General features: G+C 40.9%; 1 protein-coding gene across 4 annotated transcripts in view; it reads right to left on the bottom strand.

Annotated features, from left to right (window-relative positions):
* The window catches only part of LOC131205061 (vascular endothelial growth factor receptor kdr-like), a 210691-nt gene that overhangs the window by 80777 nt on the left and 112422 nt on the right, over positions 1 to 17492 (bottom strand). For all 4 annotated transcript variants that reach the window (XM_058196910.1, XM_058196911.1, XM_058196913.1 and 1 more), the window contains exons 10-11: positions 16623 to 16773; positions 5326 to 5446 (exon numbers count right to left, since the gene is read on the bottom strand). In XM_058196910.1, the coding sequence (XP_058052893.1) occupies positions 5326 to 5446; positions 16623 to 16773 (272 nt within the window). The remainder of the gene's footprint in view (positions 1 to 5325; positions 5447 to 16622; positions 16774 to 17492) is intronic.

Raw genomic sequence — 17492 nt, 5'->3', positions numbered from 1 at the left:
TGCGCAGGAGTGGTGTCACATGGGAGCCACGAGGGGCTCCCTCTATCACCCGCGCAGCCGCATTCTGGACTAACTGGAGCCTATGGGTGCTCTTCAAGGTAAGCCCCATGTAGAGAGCATTGCAGTAATCCAGGCGAGATGTCACGAGAACATGAGTGACTATGCATAGGGCATCCCGGTCTAGGAAGGGGCGCAACTGGCGGACCAGGGAAACCTGGTAAAAAGCTCTCCCGGAGACGGCCGTCAAATGGTCTTCAAAAGACAGCCGTCCATCCAGGAGAACGCCTAAGTTGTGCACCCTTTCTATTGGGGCCAATGACTCGCCCCCAACAGTCAGCCGTGGCTGCAGCTGACTGTACCGGGGTGCCGGCATCCACAGCCACTCTGTCTTGGAGGGATTGAGCTTGAGCCTGTTTCTCCCCATCCAGACCCATACGGCCTCCAGACACCGGGACAGCACTTCGATAGCTTCGTTGGGTTGGCCCGGTGTGGAAAAGTACAGCTGAGTATCATCAGCGTACAGTTGGTACCTCACATCGAAACCACTGATGATCTCACCCAGTGGCTTCATATAGATGTTGAACAGGAGGGGCGAGAGAATCGACCCCTGCGGCACCCCACAAGTGAGGTGCCTCGGGGTCGATCTCTGCCCTCCCGTCAACACTGTCTGTGACCAGTCAGAGAGATAGGAGGAGAACCACCGATAAACGGTGCCTCCCACTCCCAGTCCCTCCAACCGGTGCAGCAAGATACCATGGTCAATGGTATCAAAAGCCGCTGAGAGGTCTAATAGGACCAGGGCAGAGGAATAACCCCTATCCCTGGCCCTCCAGAGATCATCAACCAACGCGACCAAAGCCGTCTCCGTGCTGTATCCAGGCCGAAAGCCGGATTGGAACGGGTCTAGATAGACAGTTTCATCCAGGTACTGGGGTAATTGACGTGCCACCACACTCTCTACAACCTTCGCCACAAAGCGAAGGTTGGAGACCGGACGATAATTACCTAAAACAGCTGGGTCCAGGGAAGGCTTCTTGAGGAGGAAAATTAACTCTTTTAATAAGATGATTATTATTGGCTGGATATAAATTGTAACGGTGATGATGATGATGATGAAGATGACGATGAGCTTACTGGCAACATTACAACGTAACAGAAGTACGTGTCCTGCCTTTTGTATGGCTATCTTCCCATGACATGTTAAAACTGAATTAGTGGAAGTGTTAGCATGTCGTGAGAACTTTAAAAGGAGGTCAACTGATCCAATCAGTTAACTCCTAAAGTGGCAGATTTAGCATTTTATGGCCAACTAGGGGCCATTTGGATTTTGCTTCCAGATCTGATAACTCCTAGTTGTAACATCTGATTTGAGCCTACAAGAACCGTGGTGGTGCAGTGCTTAGAATGCAGTACTGCAGGCTAATTCTGCTGACTGCCAGTAGTTTGATCCTCAATAGCTCAGACTTGTGTTTTTCCCTGCCCACCTGGAAGGGGTCACTGTTAAGGGGAAAACTTTGGCAACCAGCAACATATTCCTTAGCAGCTGTTTTGATTTTATTTTGTTTTGTTTTTTGCTTTTGCTTTTGAAGTCTCTATATTCCTACCAGCTGAAATGTGATCAGACCATAACATACCCTAAGTGATACACTGGGAATTGCTCTCCGGCAGCTCTGAGATACAAGAGGATGGGCAGTTGAAGGAACGCAAGAGACATGAGAAAGTGCCTGAGTCTGAGCTAATTCCAACTCTATACCACATTCTGTTAAAGACTGGCTATCAGAGCTCTGACATTTTTACTATTTTACTATTTTATCTTGCCTAACCAAACACCAATAAAAGTACTTTCTAGGATAGGATGGGAATTTGGTCTGTTTGCTGAAAGATCTATTTTTGATGGGAAGGAGGACTGTAAATGATAAGCTTAGGTTGCCTCTCTCACCACTAAATTGCTTGGGAAATTGTAGAACATCATCAGAAACGTCTGGTTTCTCCAGATATCTACAAACCTGATTATAGCTTTATTAAAAGACAGGCTTCCCTAAAGAGACTTAGTGGGAAGAAATTTGGAATACAGGCCTATGATAACTTGGCTGTATTCATCTTCACTGAGAGATAAAACCAAGAGCGTTCATGGAGTGAACAGGCACAGCTGTACAATTGAAGTTTTTCCTCTTTTATACTTGCATGGCAAGGAATCCGGTATCAGTTGTGATGCTGTGCCAGCCATCTTGCAGACACTGGCACACACATTTGCCCTTGATGAAGGTGTTTATGGATACAATGATAAAAAAAAAACACCATTTAAAAACAGATCAGGATTAAAACCTGAAAATCTAAAAGGATGAAGTCTCTGCACCAGTTAAATTATGGTCTATTGCTAAAGATCAACTTAGTGTATTAAATATGATCTTACATAGAATACAGCAGTATTAAAACCAGAATCATGACAAAAACCTGCTGAAGGGTACTCGGCTAGATGCCTTAAAATGTATTTTGGAGAGTGCAATGCCCTGCTGCATTTTGTGTGTGTGTGTGTGTGTGTGTGTGTGTGTGTGTAGCAAAAGTGTCAAGAGAAAGGAGAGGAGAGGAGAGGAGAGGAGAGGAGAAGAGAAGAGAAGAGAAGAGAAGAGAAGAGTTGGAAAGATGTCTTGGAGGTTTTTTAGTCCAACTCCCTGCTCAAGCAGGAGACCCTATACCATTATGGACAAATGGCTGGCCAATCTCTTCTGTAAGTGCCCCATCACCTCCAGTGATGGGGCACTTACAGCTTCTGGAGGCAAGTCGTTCCACTGATTAATCCTTCTCACTGTCAGGAAATTTCTCCTTAGTTCCATCTTGGCTCTCTCTTTGATAAGCTTCCACCTTCTTCTCCTGCCTTAGGTGCTTTGGAGAATAAATACAACCAATCAATCAGAATAGAGCTGGAAGGGACCGTAGAGGTCTTCTAGTCCAACCCCCTGCTCAAGCAGGAGACCCTATACCATTTCAGACACATGACTGTTCAGTCTCTTCTTAAAAACCTCCAGTGATGGAGCACCCTCAACTTTTGATGGCAAATTGATGCCCTCTTCCCTGTGACCATCCTTCAAGTATTCTAAGACTGCTATCATGCCACCCCCCAGTCCTTCTCTTTGATAGACTTTTTTATATGCATTACTTTCAGAGAAGGAAGTTTTCATTTTTCACTTTAGGTGAAGATGTATTTTCTTTCTTAGGTTCAGAAATGGTAAGGCTGTCAACTGAAAATTAACCTTCACAGGTCACCCATTACAAACTGCAGGGATGGAAGTTTTATAAATTTTATATGCCTATAGTCCTCTCTCTGTTAATCTTGTGAATTTTGTGTGATTGTGACTTTTACTTTCTCATTTTCCCTTGCCGTCCAAGATGGCCTTGACATGGCCATCTCGGACTTCAAAAAGGGCAACTCTTCCTTCACCGGTTCTCAATTATTGTTCCTCTGCCTTCCTGCTCTTCCTTTCTTACTTCAACGCAACCACAGCCTTGCTAGGGGTTTGTACCACCAACGAAGAGATCAAGCTTCTCAGATGAAACTCAACTAAAACTGGCCTTCATCTGACCTCAAGTGTACATTGTTTGAAATCTACATGTTCTTCAATAGCTTGCCTTCAGAAGTTGTGGGTGCTCCATCACTGGAGATTTTTAAGATGAGACTGGACAGCCATTTGTATGAAATGGTATAGGCCAGGGGTCTCCAACCTTGGTCCCTTTAAGACTTGTGGACTTCAACTCCCAGAGTTCCTCAGCCAGCTTTGCTGGCTGAGGGACTCTGGGAGTTGAAGTCCACAAGTCTTAAAGGGACCAAGGTTGGAGACCCCTGGTATAAGGTCTTCTGTTTAAGCAGAGGGGTGAATTACAGGACCTCCAAGGTTCCTGCCAACTCTCATTCTGTTATAATCATCCTCAAGCCTTTTCTTAAGCGTACTGAGCTCAGTCATTCCCAGAAATCACTTTATCTGGCCTAGTTCCTGGTGGCTATTAACAATCTCTTAAAATCCCACCAAAATATTCCTTCTATCCTTGTTTCTATACATTCATCTCCTTTTTTTTTTCTTGCATTGTCCTATTGATTTAAAGTTTCCCTAAAGATAATAAATATCTAAAAAATTGTATCTGTATCCTGCAGGGGGAGATGCTACTGTTCTCCCAAATTGCTATATACGTCATGTCTTCTTTGGGTTGATCTCTAGGCCTGGTGATTTAATAGACCCAATTGTATTGTTTTCTTGGCAGCAAATACCAAACTAGTTTGCCCTTATTGTCTTCTGACAAGCTTTACTTCTCTCATGTAGCAAAAGCCTTCAGTGATTGATGGACTGAATGGATATGCCCCTCCCCTCCCCCCAGTAACTCTATATTGCATGGTTTATAACTCCCCTCCAGAATACTATCTAGGCCTGACCTGCTTAGCTTCTAGTGAATTAAATCAGCCAGGAACCAACTGAAATGGGTTAAGGGTTAAGCAGTTTGGTTTTAGTTCTGTTTAATAAAGAAGGAATGCATATTTTGATGGGTTCTTCCTTCCCTCGTCTTTTACTGATGAAGAAGAAGGAAAGAAAGAATAAGTAGAGGCTAAGAAAATGGAAAATGATGCAAAATCATTCCTATTTTAATCAGGATAACTCTTAATATTATTCTGAAGGAAGAAAAAAGGGAGGGAGGAAGAAAGAAAAAAAGGTGGATAGATAGGTGGATGGATGGATGAATGGAAGGAAGGAAGGAGGGAGGGAGGGGAGGGGAGGAAGGAGGGAAGGAAGGAAAGAAGGTAGGAAGGAAGAAAAAAAAGGAGAATGAGAAAGAAGAAATAAAAAATGTGCATTCTTCACTCCTTCCCTAAAAAGGACATTTTCCCATGTTAGAGAAAAAGATTTCATTTAGTATTCATCCATTCTCTGTGTTATCCGGGACTCTGCCACATATGGCATACCGAACATGGCTGAAAAAGCTGCGTGAGGGGAGATTGGAGGCTGTGAGCGAGCTACGCTTCCAAGCCTTCAGAGGCCGTCCGAAGGCCCCTTTGCTGGGAGAAAGCTTATGGCAAAAGCGCTCTGTGCACGTTCTCAGGCTCCAGGCCAAAAGGGCTGCAAATGAGTCATGCATTTTTGGAGAGTTTTTGGACTGGGAGGGGGAAGTGAGTGATGTCATGGTCAGAGTCCAGCATTCCCAAAAAGCCAGAAGAGAGCAGCCACTGATCCCAGAGTGGAAAAATTTCAGGCATGTGAAGAATTTGGTCCTGGGAAGGAGTTTGTTCCTGGGAAATTCAAGAAAGGAGAACGAGGCGCATCCCATGTAGTTTAGGTTTACCTTTAACATATTGCCATGAATAAACTGCATATTTTTGATATCCTTGATCCTGTTGGCTAAATAGGGAGTTTCGTGTCTGACAGTTTTCTGGACTTTGATTTTTTCTCCACGTTGGTTGCACCTGGGGGGAAGAAAAGAAAAAAGAACATTGAAATGGCTGTATCTGCTCTAACCATTCCTGGCTTGTTCTATGATTTCTGGAGACTTTGGGAGCCTTCCCCAACCTCTCATCTCCCAGCTGTAGGATTACGACTCCCATGATCCTTGGCTTTGAGGTCATACTTCTGAAGGTGTTAGCAGTCCTACAATGTTAGGGACATCTTGAAAAGCTCGCTCTAAAGGATCCCCCCCCCTGAGTTGCTATTAGTCCATTTCAGCCCCAGGATTTGGGGGGGGCAAGTTAAGAGCCAGTTTGGGTTAGTGGTTAAAGTACCAGGCTAGAAAGCGGGAAACTGAAAGCCGACTAGGTGACTTTGGGCCAATCACCAGGACAGGCTGAGTTCTAGTCCTGCCTTAGGCATGAAAGCCAGCTGGGTGACTTTGGGCCAATCTTCCTCTCTCAGCCCAATCCACCTCATAGGGTTGTTGTTATGGGGAAATAGGAGGAAGATGTGTTGGATATATCTGCCATGTTGAATTGTTTGTAAAAATAATAAAGGTGAGATACAAACAAATAAAATTTTATAAATGCGGAAGCGATTAGATAAGCAAAGCAAGAATTCATTCAGCTGCTTCAGGTCTCTTTGCAAGTGCCTTAAGAAGGAGAAATGGCACTTTTGATGGTCATGAGGGCTCTAAGACTGGAATACAAGCCAGGGTTCACTAATAGCCAACATCACTGGGCCTCTTTCGAGACCATCATTCCAACAAGGGGCTCTCAGCCAAACTCCTGGCTGCCCAGGGTTTTTTTTTTTTTTGGGGTGGTGGTGGTCTTTGCTGTATCAGCTGTTCTGGTGAATTTGTTTCTTCAAGAAATGTGGGAAAAGCCAAGAAAGGGTGGCGGGGGGTGTGTGTCTCTGTGAGCTGGGCCAGGAGGGACTTGCAAGCCATCGACACCCAAAACAGAGGCAATGTGCTTTTCGTTTTGGAGCATAGAAGCAAATTGCAATGATCTCTCTGCTTTGAAGGTGCAGAAGAGTCACTTGCAGACATTCAAAACTGCCATCGAGTCTCAAAATAACAAAAGAATTACAATCATCCACAGACTGCATTGTGCCCTACAAGGGATCATTTGGCCTTAACATGTTGAGTGAACCCAGCAACATTCAAACCACAATTTGTGGCTTAGTGAGTTAAGTGGATTCAGTCATTTTTGGTTTTTCAAGAAACCATAATTAAAATAAACCAAGTCTTAGATAGAAAGATAATCCCAGCCCATATCCTTAGATGGCTTTAGGGAGCTACAGAGATGGCCTGATCATGCGACCTTTAAAGTTTCTTCCATCAATTATCACTTGATGGAATGTGGGGATGTGGGGAAGCTAAATGTGAAGCAATAGCACTTAGACTTACATACTGCTTTATAGTGCTGTACAGCCCTTTCTAAGTGGTTTACAGAGTCAGCCTCTTGCCCCCAACAATCTGATCCTCATTTTACCGACCTCAGAAGGATGGAAGGCTGAGTCAACCATGAGCCGGTGAGATTTGAACTATTGAACTGCAGCTAACAGTCAGCTGAAGTAGCCTGCAGTACTGCACTCTAACCACTGCGCCACCTCGGCTCAAAATGGCTGTAATAAGCCATTTTGTTTAACCTGAAAATATCCAACTGAATTTATTCAGGATTTGATTCAGGATCCAACCTGAGTCAGTAACTAGGATCAGAGGTTTTGTCTTCTGAGCTTTTGGACTAGATAGAGGGAAGTTCCCTGAAGATGGGCTCCAGCACGGAAGACAAAACCTCTGGTCCCAGTTACCGACCCAAGTTGGATCCTGCAACATTATTCTGGGACATGTATATTCAGCTTCATTCGTGATGATCTGATTCATTTTGGTGTAGAACTACAAGGGAGATTAAAGTAGATCCTATTTTTCATATAATCAAGTGAAACTTACATCTGTACCAGATTAGGGAAAGCTACTGTTGATATAATTATTTAAGCCACAGTTTGATTTGGATGATTAGGAATCTCCATAGACATTTAGGAGAGAGCCTTAGTATTTTCTAGATTTCCAAAGGGCAGCACAGATCCTGGACCAGATTCTTCGACAGCTGCCTAAACCCAAAGGTTACTTTCTTCCATGATTTTCACACAGTTCTCTTTAGGGCAGTATTTATTGAGAAAAATGCAACAAGAATTCCAGCAGAACTATTTCCCATTTAAAACTAATCTCTAAAATAGTTTTGGAGAGTTTAATTTTTTTAAAAAATATCCTTCCTATGATTTAGCAAAAAGGAGTACTTTTCACTGCTGATGGAGAAATTTGCAACTGATTATTTACATAATCGTTTTCTGAATCCTTATCAGCCTGGGAACCAATTATTACATCAAGAGACTATTTGTATATTATATTTAGTGCACCAGTGGTGACAGTTTCATAGCTGCTCGTAACTGGCATTAACTTATTCGTTCTTGGTTTAGATCACCACTAGCTAATCCCAATGAACATATAATACAGTCATTCTCGAAGAATTTTCAAAAGTTTACATTAATGTAAACAAAGTCCACCAAGTGACTAACACATAGCAATTACATGAGCATATCTGTGAAAGCTATTTCTTACATATAGTTACAAGCAAACAGCTAAAAATAAATTAAGTTGTACTAAAACAAGAAATAGAAGGAAATTTGACATAGAGTAAGCAGAAGAAAAAGGCACATTTCAACTTTAAAATAATAACAGAGTTGGAAGGGCCCTCGGAGATCTTCTAATCCAACTACCTGCTCAAGCACTCAATAACTCTAATACTATTCCAGTCAAATGGCTGTCTAGTCTCTTCTTAAAGCTTTATTTCATTTTATTAAAAATCATTTGAATATTGATATTATAAATATAGCTTGCATGTGTTACATAGCAGTGATTTGTGCTCTTTCATAATGGCTTCTTAGCTTTAAACAATAAAATCTACTTATCAGAAACTTCTGGATTCTGGTAGGCCTATTTAATTGTTTTAAGTCCAAATGTCATGAGAACTCTGAATCTTCTGAACTGCAACTTAAAGTATGGTCTTGATCCTTTGTCCTGACATTAATGTAGTCAATCTGAGATGAATGTCAGGCGCAAAGGATCAGGACCGTTGAGTTGCAGTTCAGAAGATTTATTGCTCAAACCTGTACACCGAAATCTAGGCAACTAAAGTTCAGTACTAAAATGGCACCGGATATCGGTCAACGGAATTCAAAAGAGTCTGGACCTGAACCATTTGTGGCAACGTAATGACTTTAAGTTGATGACATGCTTAACTCTGCCTCCCAGCTCTGCCTGCTCTTCTCCTACACTTTTATTGCAATGTTGCAATTCCATTGATTACAAATGAAAATTTATCCATGTATTTATTTATTTAATTTATTTGCCACTCATCTCACTATTTTTTAAAAAGTCTTTTTTATTAACAATACAAATTAAAAACAGTGGACATAGCATGACATCTCCAGTTTAAACATTTCCATCAAATTTTACCTTATAATTGATACGCTTCCTTATCTCAATACAAGTTTACACTAATTCTCACATTTCAAATATATATATTCTTTCACCTATGTTGGTTACTTCGATATCCAATTCAATCGTATCTAACATAGAAAATTAACGTAGAAACTTCTGAACATTTTACTTGCCAATAGTCCTTTATCCCAGCATTCCTTCTCCTGTCCAGCCAATAATAAAATCTGTTCCAGATTTCATAATACTCTGATTCATTCTTATCTTTAAGTTCCAAAGTCAGTCTGTCCATTTCTGCACAAATAAATATTTTAGCTAACACTTCTTCTGTGTTTTCTTCTCCGTTTTTGTTCAAGAGCCAATCTTGCTGCTGTTAGAATATGTAACATTAGGTAAATTGTACTCTTGTTGTATTTGCCCTCTATAATGCCCAGTAAAAAGAATTCCGGTTTTGCTTCTATATTTTGCATTAGTATTTCTTCTAACCATTGTCTTATCTGGTGCCAAAATTTTGTGGCTTTTGGGCACATGTGATAAAAAGTCCCTGGCACTGCCTTCCACTTCCAGCACATCGACAAATGTTTTTTGCTTATTTTTGCTAATCTTGTGGGTGGGAGATGCCACCTATAGAACATCTTGTATAAATTTTCTTTATATGTAGTAGCTAAAGTAATTTTTATGTTTCTTTCCCATAGATCCTGCCAAGTGTCTAGATCAATGCTATAGCCATAATGTTTACTTCAAATTAACATAGTTTCTTTTACTTGTTCTTCTAATATATCCTGTTCCAATAAATGATGATATATTTTCCTTATTTCCTTCTCCTCTGTTCTTAATAAAATTTTATCTTATTTATTTTATTCTATTCTGTTAGCTCTGTTTTTATGCCCCATTCTTTTTTGTCCTTCATGTATTTTGATTGTACTTGGAGATATGCCCACCATTCACGTTCAATTCCTTCCTCATTTAATTTTTTTCTGGATTTCAACTCTCCTCTTTCATTTAACAAATCTTTATATGTAATAACTCTTCCTGACTTATTTGGGTGTGTGAACATCTCCAATGTTGATATCCAATTCGGAACTTCCATATAAGTACATTGCTTAATTTTAATCCAAATGTCTAAGAGTGCCTGTCTGATGAAGTGCTTCTGGAAGTACTTGTGAATCTTGTATTTCTCTTTCCAGAGAATAGAGTGCCATCCTATCTGCACATCATGGTCTTCCAGAGTTAGCAACCTCCTATTTTTTTAGATGTATTCAATCACTCACCTATACAAGAGTCACTACTGACTCTATTGAGTCACTATTGAGTGACTCTGGACAGCTCACAACAGTTTAATAATAGTTAATATATTATTAACAAGTATTGGAGCGGATAACATCAGACACGTCGCTGGAAGGAAAAAACACAAAACCGTGTCTCATTTATTTTGACCATGTCATGCAGAGGAAATTCACTGCAGAGAGCAATAAGGAATAAGTGGTAAGAGAAAACCAGGCCGACAAAGAACATGATGACTGGACACCATCAAAGCTGACAACAGCCAAATCATAGACAACTCAAAGAAGCAGTACAAGATTGGACAGACCTGGCCCTTAGAATCACAAAAATTGGACACAACTGAATGGATAACTACTACTACTACTACTACTACTACTACTACTACTACTACTACTACTACTATTACTTCTTCTTCTTCTTCTTCTTCTTCTTCTTCTTCTTCTTCTTCTTCTTCTTCTTCCTCTTCCTCTTCCTCTTCCTCTTCTTCTTCTTCTTCTTCTTCTTCTTCTTCTTCTTCTTCTTCTTCTACTATCATATGTGCATTTTATTTTTATCTGTGTATTTTCGCAAACAGTGAGACTGAATAAAAATATTTTTTGAACATTATCTTCACAAGTATAAGCTTTTTGATCCATGATTCTTCTTCCTAAAATGTACTTTTTTCAAGATCTTTTTGAATTGGGGAACTGTTGTGAAAAATTCAGATTTGTTTCATCTATTGACTCTGGAATGGCAAATCAGGTCAGCTTGCATTAAATGCAGACCGGGTAGCTCTCTAAGCCAAAGTACACGTGCAAATGACTGACCATTTTAAAATGATACCACTTTCTCCAAGAGAGACATGTTATCAGGGTCAAGCAAAAATGGACCATTTCTCAGAAAAGGAGGTTCTAGGAAGCTGTTATGATGCAGTTTTCCAAAAGTGGAGCCTTATATGGGTTTCTAAGCCTATGTATAATGCAAAGCATCCAGTATACATTGACCTCTTAATTTTGATGCTACAGCTCAAGCTTTTTTTTCAGATCATGGATTTGCCGATTATGTTGAGGTAAAATCAGCACCCTTACAGAATGGAATTTTGCTGGGATGTCTCCAGAGATTTCCCACTGTGTGAAAATGTTCTGGGGAATCAGATATTTTGTATTATTGAAATCAAAGAGGAAGGGGAAGGAGAGACACAGTCCAGAATAGCTCAAAGAGAAAATTGCCATCTCTTCTCTGACTTTGCAGAAACTTATTTGGCTACTAATCCAAAGATCTATCAATGGATGAGTCTTTGAGTCACTGAAGAAGCTGCAACTGCAAGGTTAGACATTAAAAAGAAGGACTAGGGGTGACATGATAGCAGTGTTTTGTTTTTTTTAATTTACATTTATATCCCGCCCTTCTCCGAAGACTCAGGGCGGCTTACAGTGTGTAAGGCAATAGTCTCATTCTATTTGTATATTTACAAAGTCAACTTATTGCCCCCCCAACAATCTGGGTCCTCATTTTACCTACCTTATAAAGGATGGAAGGCTGAGTCAGCCTTGGGCCTGGTGGGACTAGAACCTGCAGTAATTGCAGGCAGCTGTGTTTTAATAACAGGCTATCTTACAGCCTGGGCCACCACGGCCCCTATTCAATATTTGTTCCAATATTTGAGAGGCTGCCACAAAGGAAGGTGTGTGTGTGTGTCAATCTATTTCCCAAAGCACCAAGCAGGAAAAGAAGCAACCGATGGAAACTAACCAAGGAGGGAAGCAACTAAGTAGAAATTTCCCAACAGAACAATTAACCAGTGGAACAGATTCCTTCCAGAATAGAATAGAATAGAATTTTTTATTGGCCAAGTGGTGACTGGACACACAAGGAATTTTTCTTGGTGCATATGCTCTCAGTGTACATAAAAGAAAAGATACCTTCATCAAGAATCATAAGGTACAACACTTAATGATAGTCCTAGGGTACAAATAAACTATCAGGAAACAATCAATATCAATATAAATCGTAAGGATACAAGCAAAAAAGTTACAGCATACAGTCATAAGTGGAAGGAGATGAGTGATGGGAATGATGAGAAGATTAATAGCAGTGCAGATTTAGTAAATAGTTTGACAATAGTTTGAAATTGTGGGTGCTCCCTCACTGGAGGTTTTTAAAGAAGAGAATGGACAGTGACTTGTCTGGAATGGTATAGGGGTTCCTGCTTGAGCAGGGGGTTGGACTGGAAGACCTCCAAGGTCCCTTCTAACTCTGTTGCTATTCTGTTATTTTTCTACAGATGTTCTTCCTGTGATAGTAACTCCCTACCCCCAAGAAAAACTTGAAGAGGGGGGGGGAGAGAGAACATAGATTAGTTCTTTAATGTTCCTCCATCTGTCCTTTATTGTTTTGAGTGGAAAACCAGACTCCTTCCAAAATTTCTTCCTGCAGCAGAGAAGGGTTAAAGTGCATGAAGATTGTTACCTTTGGCTCCAACTGGTATTCACCAAGAGAAGTATTTTCCATTCAGGCCTGAGCCAAAGGTCTCCTATAGTTGCTCTGCTAATATTTCAACAGGAACAAAGGAAACTGCCTGTTTGTCTACAAGCAACGGGCAACATTGCATGCTTAATTCAACAAAATTCCTGTTTAGCACATTTGAGCTTCACCATCCACCCCTCCTCTGCAAGGTTGTCTCTTGTTAGAATCTATCAACTTATCACTATGTTTGTGTGCTGAGTGTAGGATGAAACTAAAGACAGGTAGGTAGCTGCTTTGAACCTCACTGCAAAGAGCAGAAGAGACAAAGAATGTCTGACTTTGGACAGATCTGTGGAATGTGATGTTCCAAAGCAATGAAAGCATATCTTAATGTATTTGGAGTTTCTCTGAGCTTGGTTGTTTTCCAGCAGATTAAGGGGCGTGCATAAGAGCACAAAAGTGCCTACCGTTCCTGTCCTATTGTTTCCTTTCATTATATCAAATTAATATAGTTATTGCATACTTTTGCTCATATATATGCTCATATGATATGTAGTTATTTTATGTTGATGCTTGTGTATACTGCTGTGACAAAATAAAAAAAAAGATGTTTCTTGCAAGCTCAAAGAATACCAAGAACCCAACAGTTTCATCTTGAGTTATGTATGTTCGGTATTATTCAAAGAATGTGTAACGTGCAGAAAGTCAGGCTTCAGCTTCTTCAGTTACAAGAATCTCAGATAAAATACCTGCCTGAACCATAGGAAGATGAAAATATCTAAGATGTCTTCTAATCCAGCATCATGATACCCACAGTGGCAATTAGATATCTCTTAGAGAGCCAAAGTAGGGCCTGAAGCCAATAGTTTGCTCTAATTGGAAGTAAGAGATGTTCAGTGAAAACTATGTCTGTCTCTGGAGGCTACCAGGACCATCATGACTAATATCTTTTGACAGTCTTCTCCTTCACGAATTTGTCTCATCAGAGGTTGTCTAAAGAAGAAGGCCACCACTACATCTTGTTTGTATTCCCAAATCCTTTTTATCAATTGTGTGTTGGGGGAAGATGACGTTGTCCACTTTAAGTCCAAGTCAATATTGGTAGCCCTTGGTTGGCCTCCATATTAGAAACTTATATTTTATCATGGTGCCAATTCTTGCAGGTCCTGGAGAAGCTACATCATTCTCTCCATGTTTCTTGACTCTGTGGATTGCTATGTACTAATAGTGCCTCTGGCAGCCTTGATTTTCACCATATCTCTTTTCTGAGACAATAACTCCTGTGATTTGCTCTTTCCCCAGTGGAAATCATTAAAACTCTGCTAGTTCTCATCTGTTTTTCTTGCCCTTCGTACAGCACAGGCTGCATCCATTTGTTCACACTCACAAAGGGTAATAATGCCTAGGCTGCTAATCTTTATAATCCCAGAATTATAAGCTTCATAATAGATGGAGTATATCTTTTTAGAGTGGAGGGGGAAATGTGGATATTATCCTGGGCTCACAGATGTGGGCGGAGGAGTCATTTCAAAAGACAGTTCATTATCAGAGCTGATTAGAGAGATTTATACATGTTATTCATGGCACTACAACTAACAAACTAGATCCCTACATCTTTTTTAGCAAGTTTGGAGAGAGAAGAAATGCACTGTCATTGGATTGCGGGAGAAGAAAGGACATATCAAGGTCATATGTCATATTAGGCTCCTCCTAATTTTCTGCCCATAATCCCCTGGGCCACAGCTGTCTATGGGTGGGCAGGATCAAAAAAGTCAAGATGCATAACAAAAAGCTGTGAGGCTCAAATCATGCGGTTGCAACCATCATCTTGGCTTTATGACCACCTCTGCTGATCACGCTGGATTGTACTGGCCAAAAGAGAAAGTAACTGTCACTAAAGCTTCCTAGTTACCTCATGTCTGAATGAGCTGTTCATACTTTGGTCCCCCTAATCCAAGTCCAACGTGCGAACTTGCTACACTATTCGAAAATTCTCATTTTAGATTGAATTTCCATCTTCAGCTCCATCCAAAGCAGGACTTAACAACTCAGAGACCAGATCTCTGAGTGGTGTTCTCAAAACACCACTCACTGTCTGCTGTTTGGGCCTTATTCTTTGCTTCTCAACTCAGAGAGGACAAAGCCAACTTGGTCTCTGAACCGGCTGAGGACTCCATCAGATACATTCAGCAGGGTTTCTGTTTATTTCCTTTAAAGCAGCTGTTTCAGTTGGAATCTTTAAAGAACTTCAAGACTTCCCACTGGGCTGTCAATGTTTTTTGGTAGTTGTTTATGTGGAAGAACTTTAACTCCTTGCAGGCAGATTAGCTGGGTTAATGCCTCCACTCAAATCTGGCTGTAGTTCTCGGATTTTGGTCAGCTGATGTGAGACTAGGGCATTGTGAACCTCTGTCATTTAATGGATAGAGCCCAAAAGTTCAAGGAAAGGTTCTATTGAAGCAGTGGGGCTTTGCAGTCACCTGATAATGTCCTTTTGTTGCTGAATTACTTCCCCTCAATTCAGTAAATGCAATTTATCCTGTCTTTATGGGCATTTTCAACATGGCCAGTGAAGAATTTACTTACAATATTCATAAGTTCCATAGGTTTGAAAAAAGTAAGTCAAATCCATACGGGAAACTTATTTCATTATTTTCATAGCTAAATGAAACCTTCATGTTTGACCAAATACTGGGAACAATCCATGAAATGTTTTTTTTTTATGTTATGGTGATGGATAAATTTCTGCAATGGAAGACAAATGTCCAACTAGATGGCTCTGGTGTAATGAAGGATTGTTCTTATCATTTTGACTCACAGTTCGTCTTTTACAACTTCTTCCATAGCTTAAGAGCTGAAGGAATACTATCCTACCTGAAAGCCTAAAGCTGATAGAAGAGAATATTTGTAGCTCAGGACTGATCTGTGGGGCGCTTGATCTCTCTGAGCTTGGCTGTTCTCTTGCATGACTCAGCTGGTAACATCATGAATACCAGATGAGAATGGAGTTTAAAGAATGGAGGAGGCTCAGAAGGAAGAAGAGGAGAAGGAGGAGGAAGAAGAAGAGAATTGCGGGGCTCTTGGTGTTCTTTGAGCTTGGTGGGGTTTTTTTTGTAGACATTTCCTTACCAAACTAGGTAACATTATCAGTGCTTGAAGGGAGTAGGGTTTGCTCTTATTTTGATATACTAATGACTTGCTCTGTCAGTGTTGGTGAAAGAGTTCCTTGATTGTTCCTTGTTATTTACTGTTAGCTTGTTTGTCTGGTAGTTCCTTGATTGGGGTATTATTTACTTCTTGATTGTTGCTCTAGTGCTAATCTTGGTGTTAATTTCTGCTCATATGGGGGTTGATTGCTGGCGAGGAATGATCTTTTTTCTTGAGGAGGAAAGATTATAATTTGCTTCATATGCAAAGCAGTGATGAAATTCAAATTTTTTTACTACCAGTTCTGTGGCCATGGTTCGGTAGGCGTGGTGTGGCTTGGTGGGCGTGGCTTGGCGGGCTTGGCAGGGGAAGGATACTGCAAAATCTCCATTCCCACCCCACTCTGGGGTCAGCCAGAGGTGGTATTTGCCAGTTCTCTGAACTACTCAAAATTTCCGCTACCGGTTCTCCAGAACCTATCAGAACCTGCTGGATTTCACCCCTGTGCCAAAGCCTAAAGTCTTTGATTGTCAAGAATGCCTGGCCCACTTCTATAAAATTTCAGCATTCTCTCCAGTGCATAGCAAGTAGGATTTCTTATATGGTTTTCTAAATCTTGAGAAGCCCATAAAACTGTTTTGGAGTAACGGAGGACGTAAGCAACTCTAAAGAGCAAGTAACATCATCCCACAGTGATTCAATCCATGTAATTCACTCTACTTGTGCAATCATGTCATGATGCATATGATACTATTGTGGCTTCTGCTGGACATCCGCTATGGGGAAGATAAATATACTAGATATATGTGATTACTTACTGGTTGTCTGCATGGTTGCAGGGCTCCCATTCCCAGTATATGGAGGGCAGAGGCCATCCGCTTGCGGTGCATTGAAGGCTGTGCTCTCTTCCTTTAGTGACCAGCTCAGTATTGGAAAAATCAATCTCCTTTTCATAAATGTGAGGTTTCTCTGAAGAGGAAGAAAATAATACAGCTAGGTCAGGTTTCCTGAGAAAGAAGTCATAAGTATACATAAAGCAATAAAAGACAAATGTCACACCTGCCACCATTTAAATCTCTAGTTAGAAACAATCCTTGATTCCATTTGTTGAGAAAGGTATAGTTTTATTAGAAGTCAAATGTGTTGCAGCAATGCATAGCCAGAACTGAGAATCGTGTGCCAAAATCCCTAAGTTCAACTTTTCCCTTCCTTAATTTCCTCCCATCACCGATGCCCCCGTGACCAATCAGGTTCAAGTAGGACATTTTCAGAATGGCCAGTACAAGTGTAGGTTGGTATGCAGCTGCCTTCTTCTCCCAGCTGGGTGACCTTGAGGCATCATCTTGGGGAAATTCAGAGGTTACTTTTGCTTCCCCCCAACAATTCGGTCTCCCATCCACCCTCCCCATGTTCACACCAGATTGTCAATGCATGGTAGCAAAGCATAAGGAAGTGTAAGGTGACAGCTGACAACTAGGACCTTCTTAAAGATCTATTGAGTCTTTAAGACCTGTGGACTTCAACTTCCAGAATTTCCCAGCCAATTCTGGGTGTTGAAGTCCGTTAATCTTAGATTTGCCAAGGTTGGACACCCTTGGTCTTAGATTATAAAATGGTATTTTCCATATAAGACCTTCAATGTTTTTCTCTGCATCTCCCTTTCCCCAAATTTAAGGACTGATTCCTGC

This window comes from Ahaetulla prasina, chromosome 11 (assembly GCF_028640845.1).
Source record: "Ahaetulla prasina isolate Xishuangbanna chromosome 11, ASM2864084v1, whole genome shotgun sequence".
NCBI lineage: Eukaryota > Metazoa > Chordata > Lepidosauria > Squamata > Colubridae > Ahaetulla > Ahaetulla prasina.
This window is presented reverse-complemented; position numbering and strand designations above follow the sequence as displayed.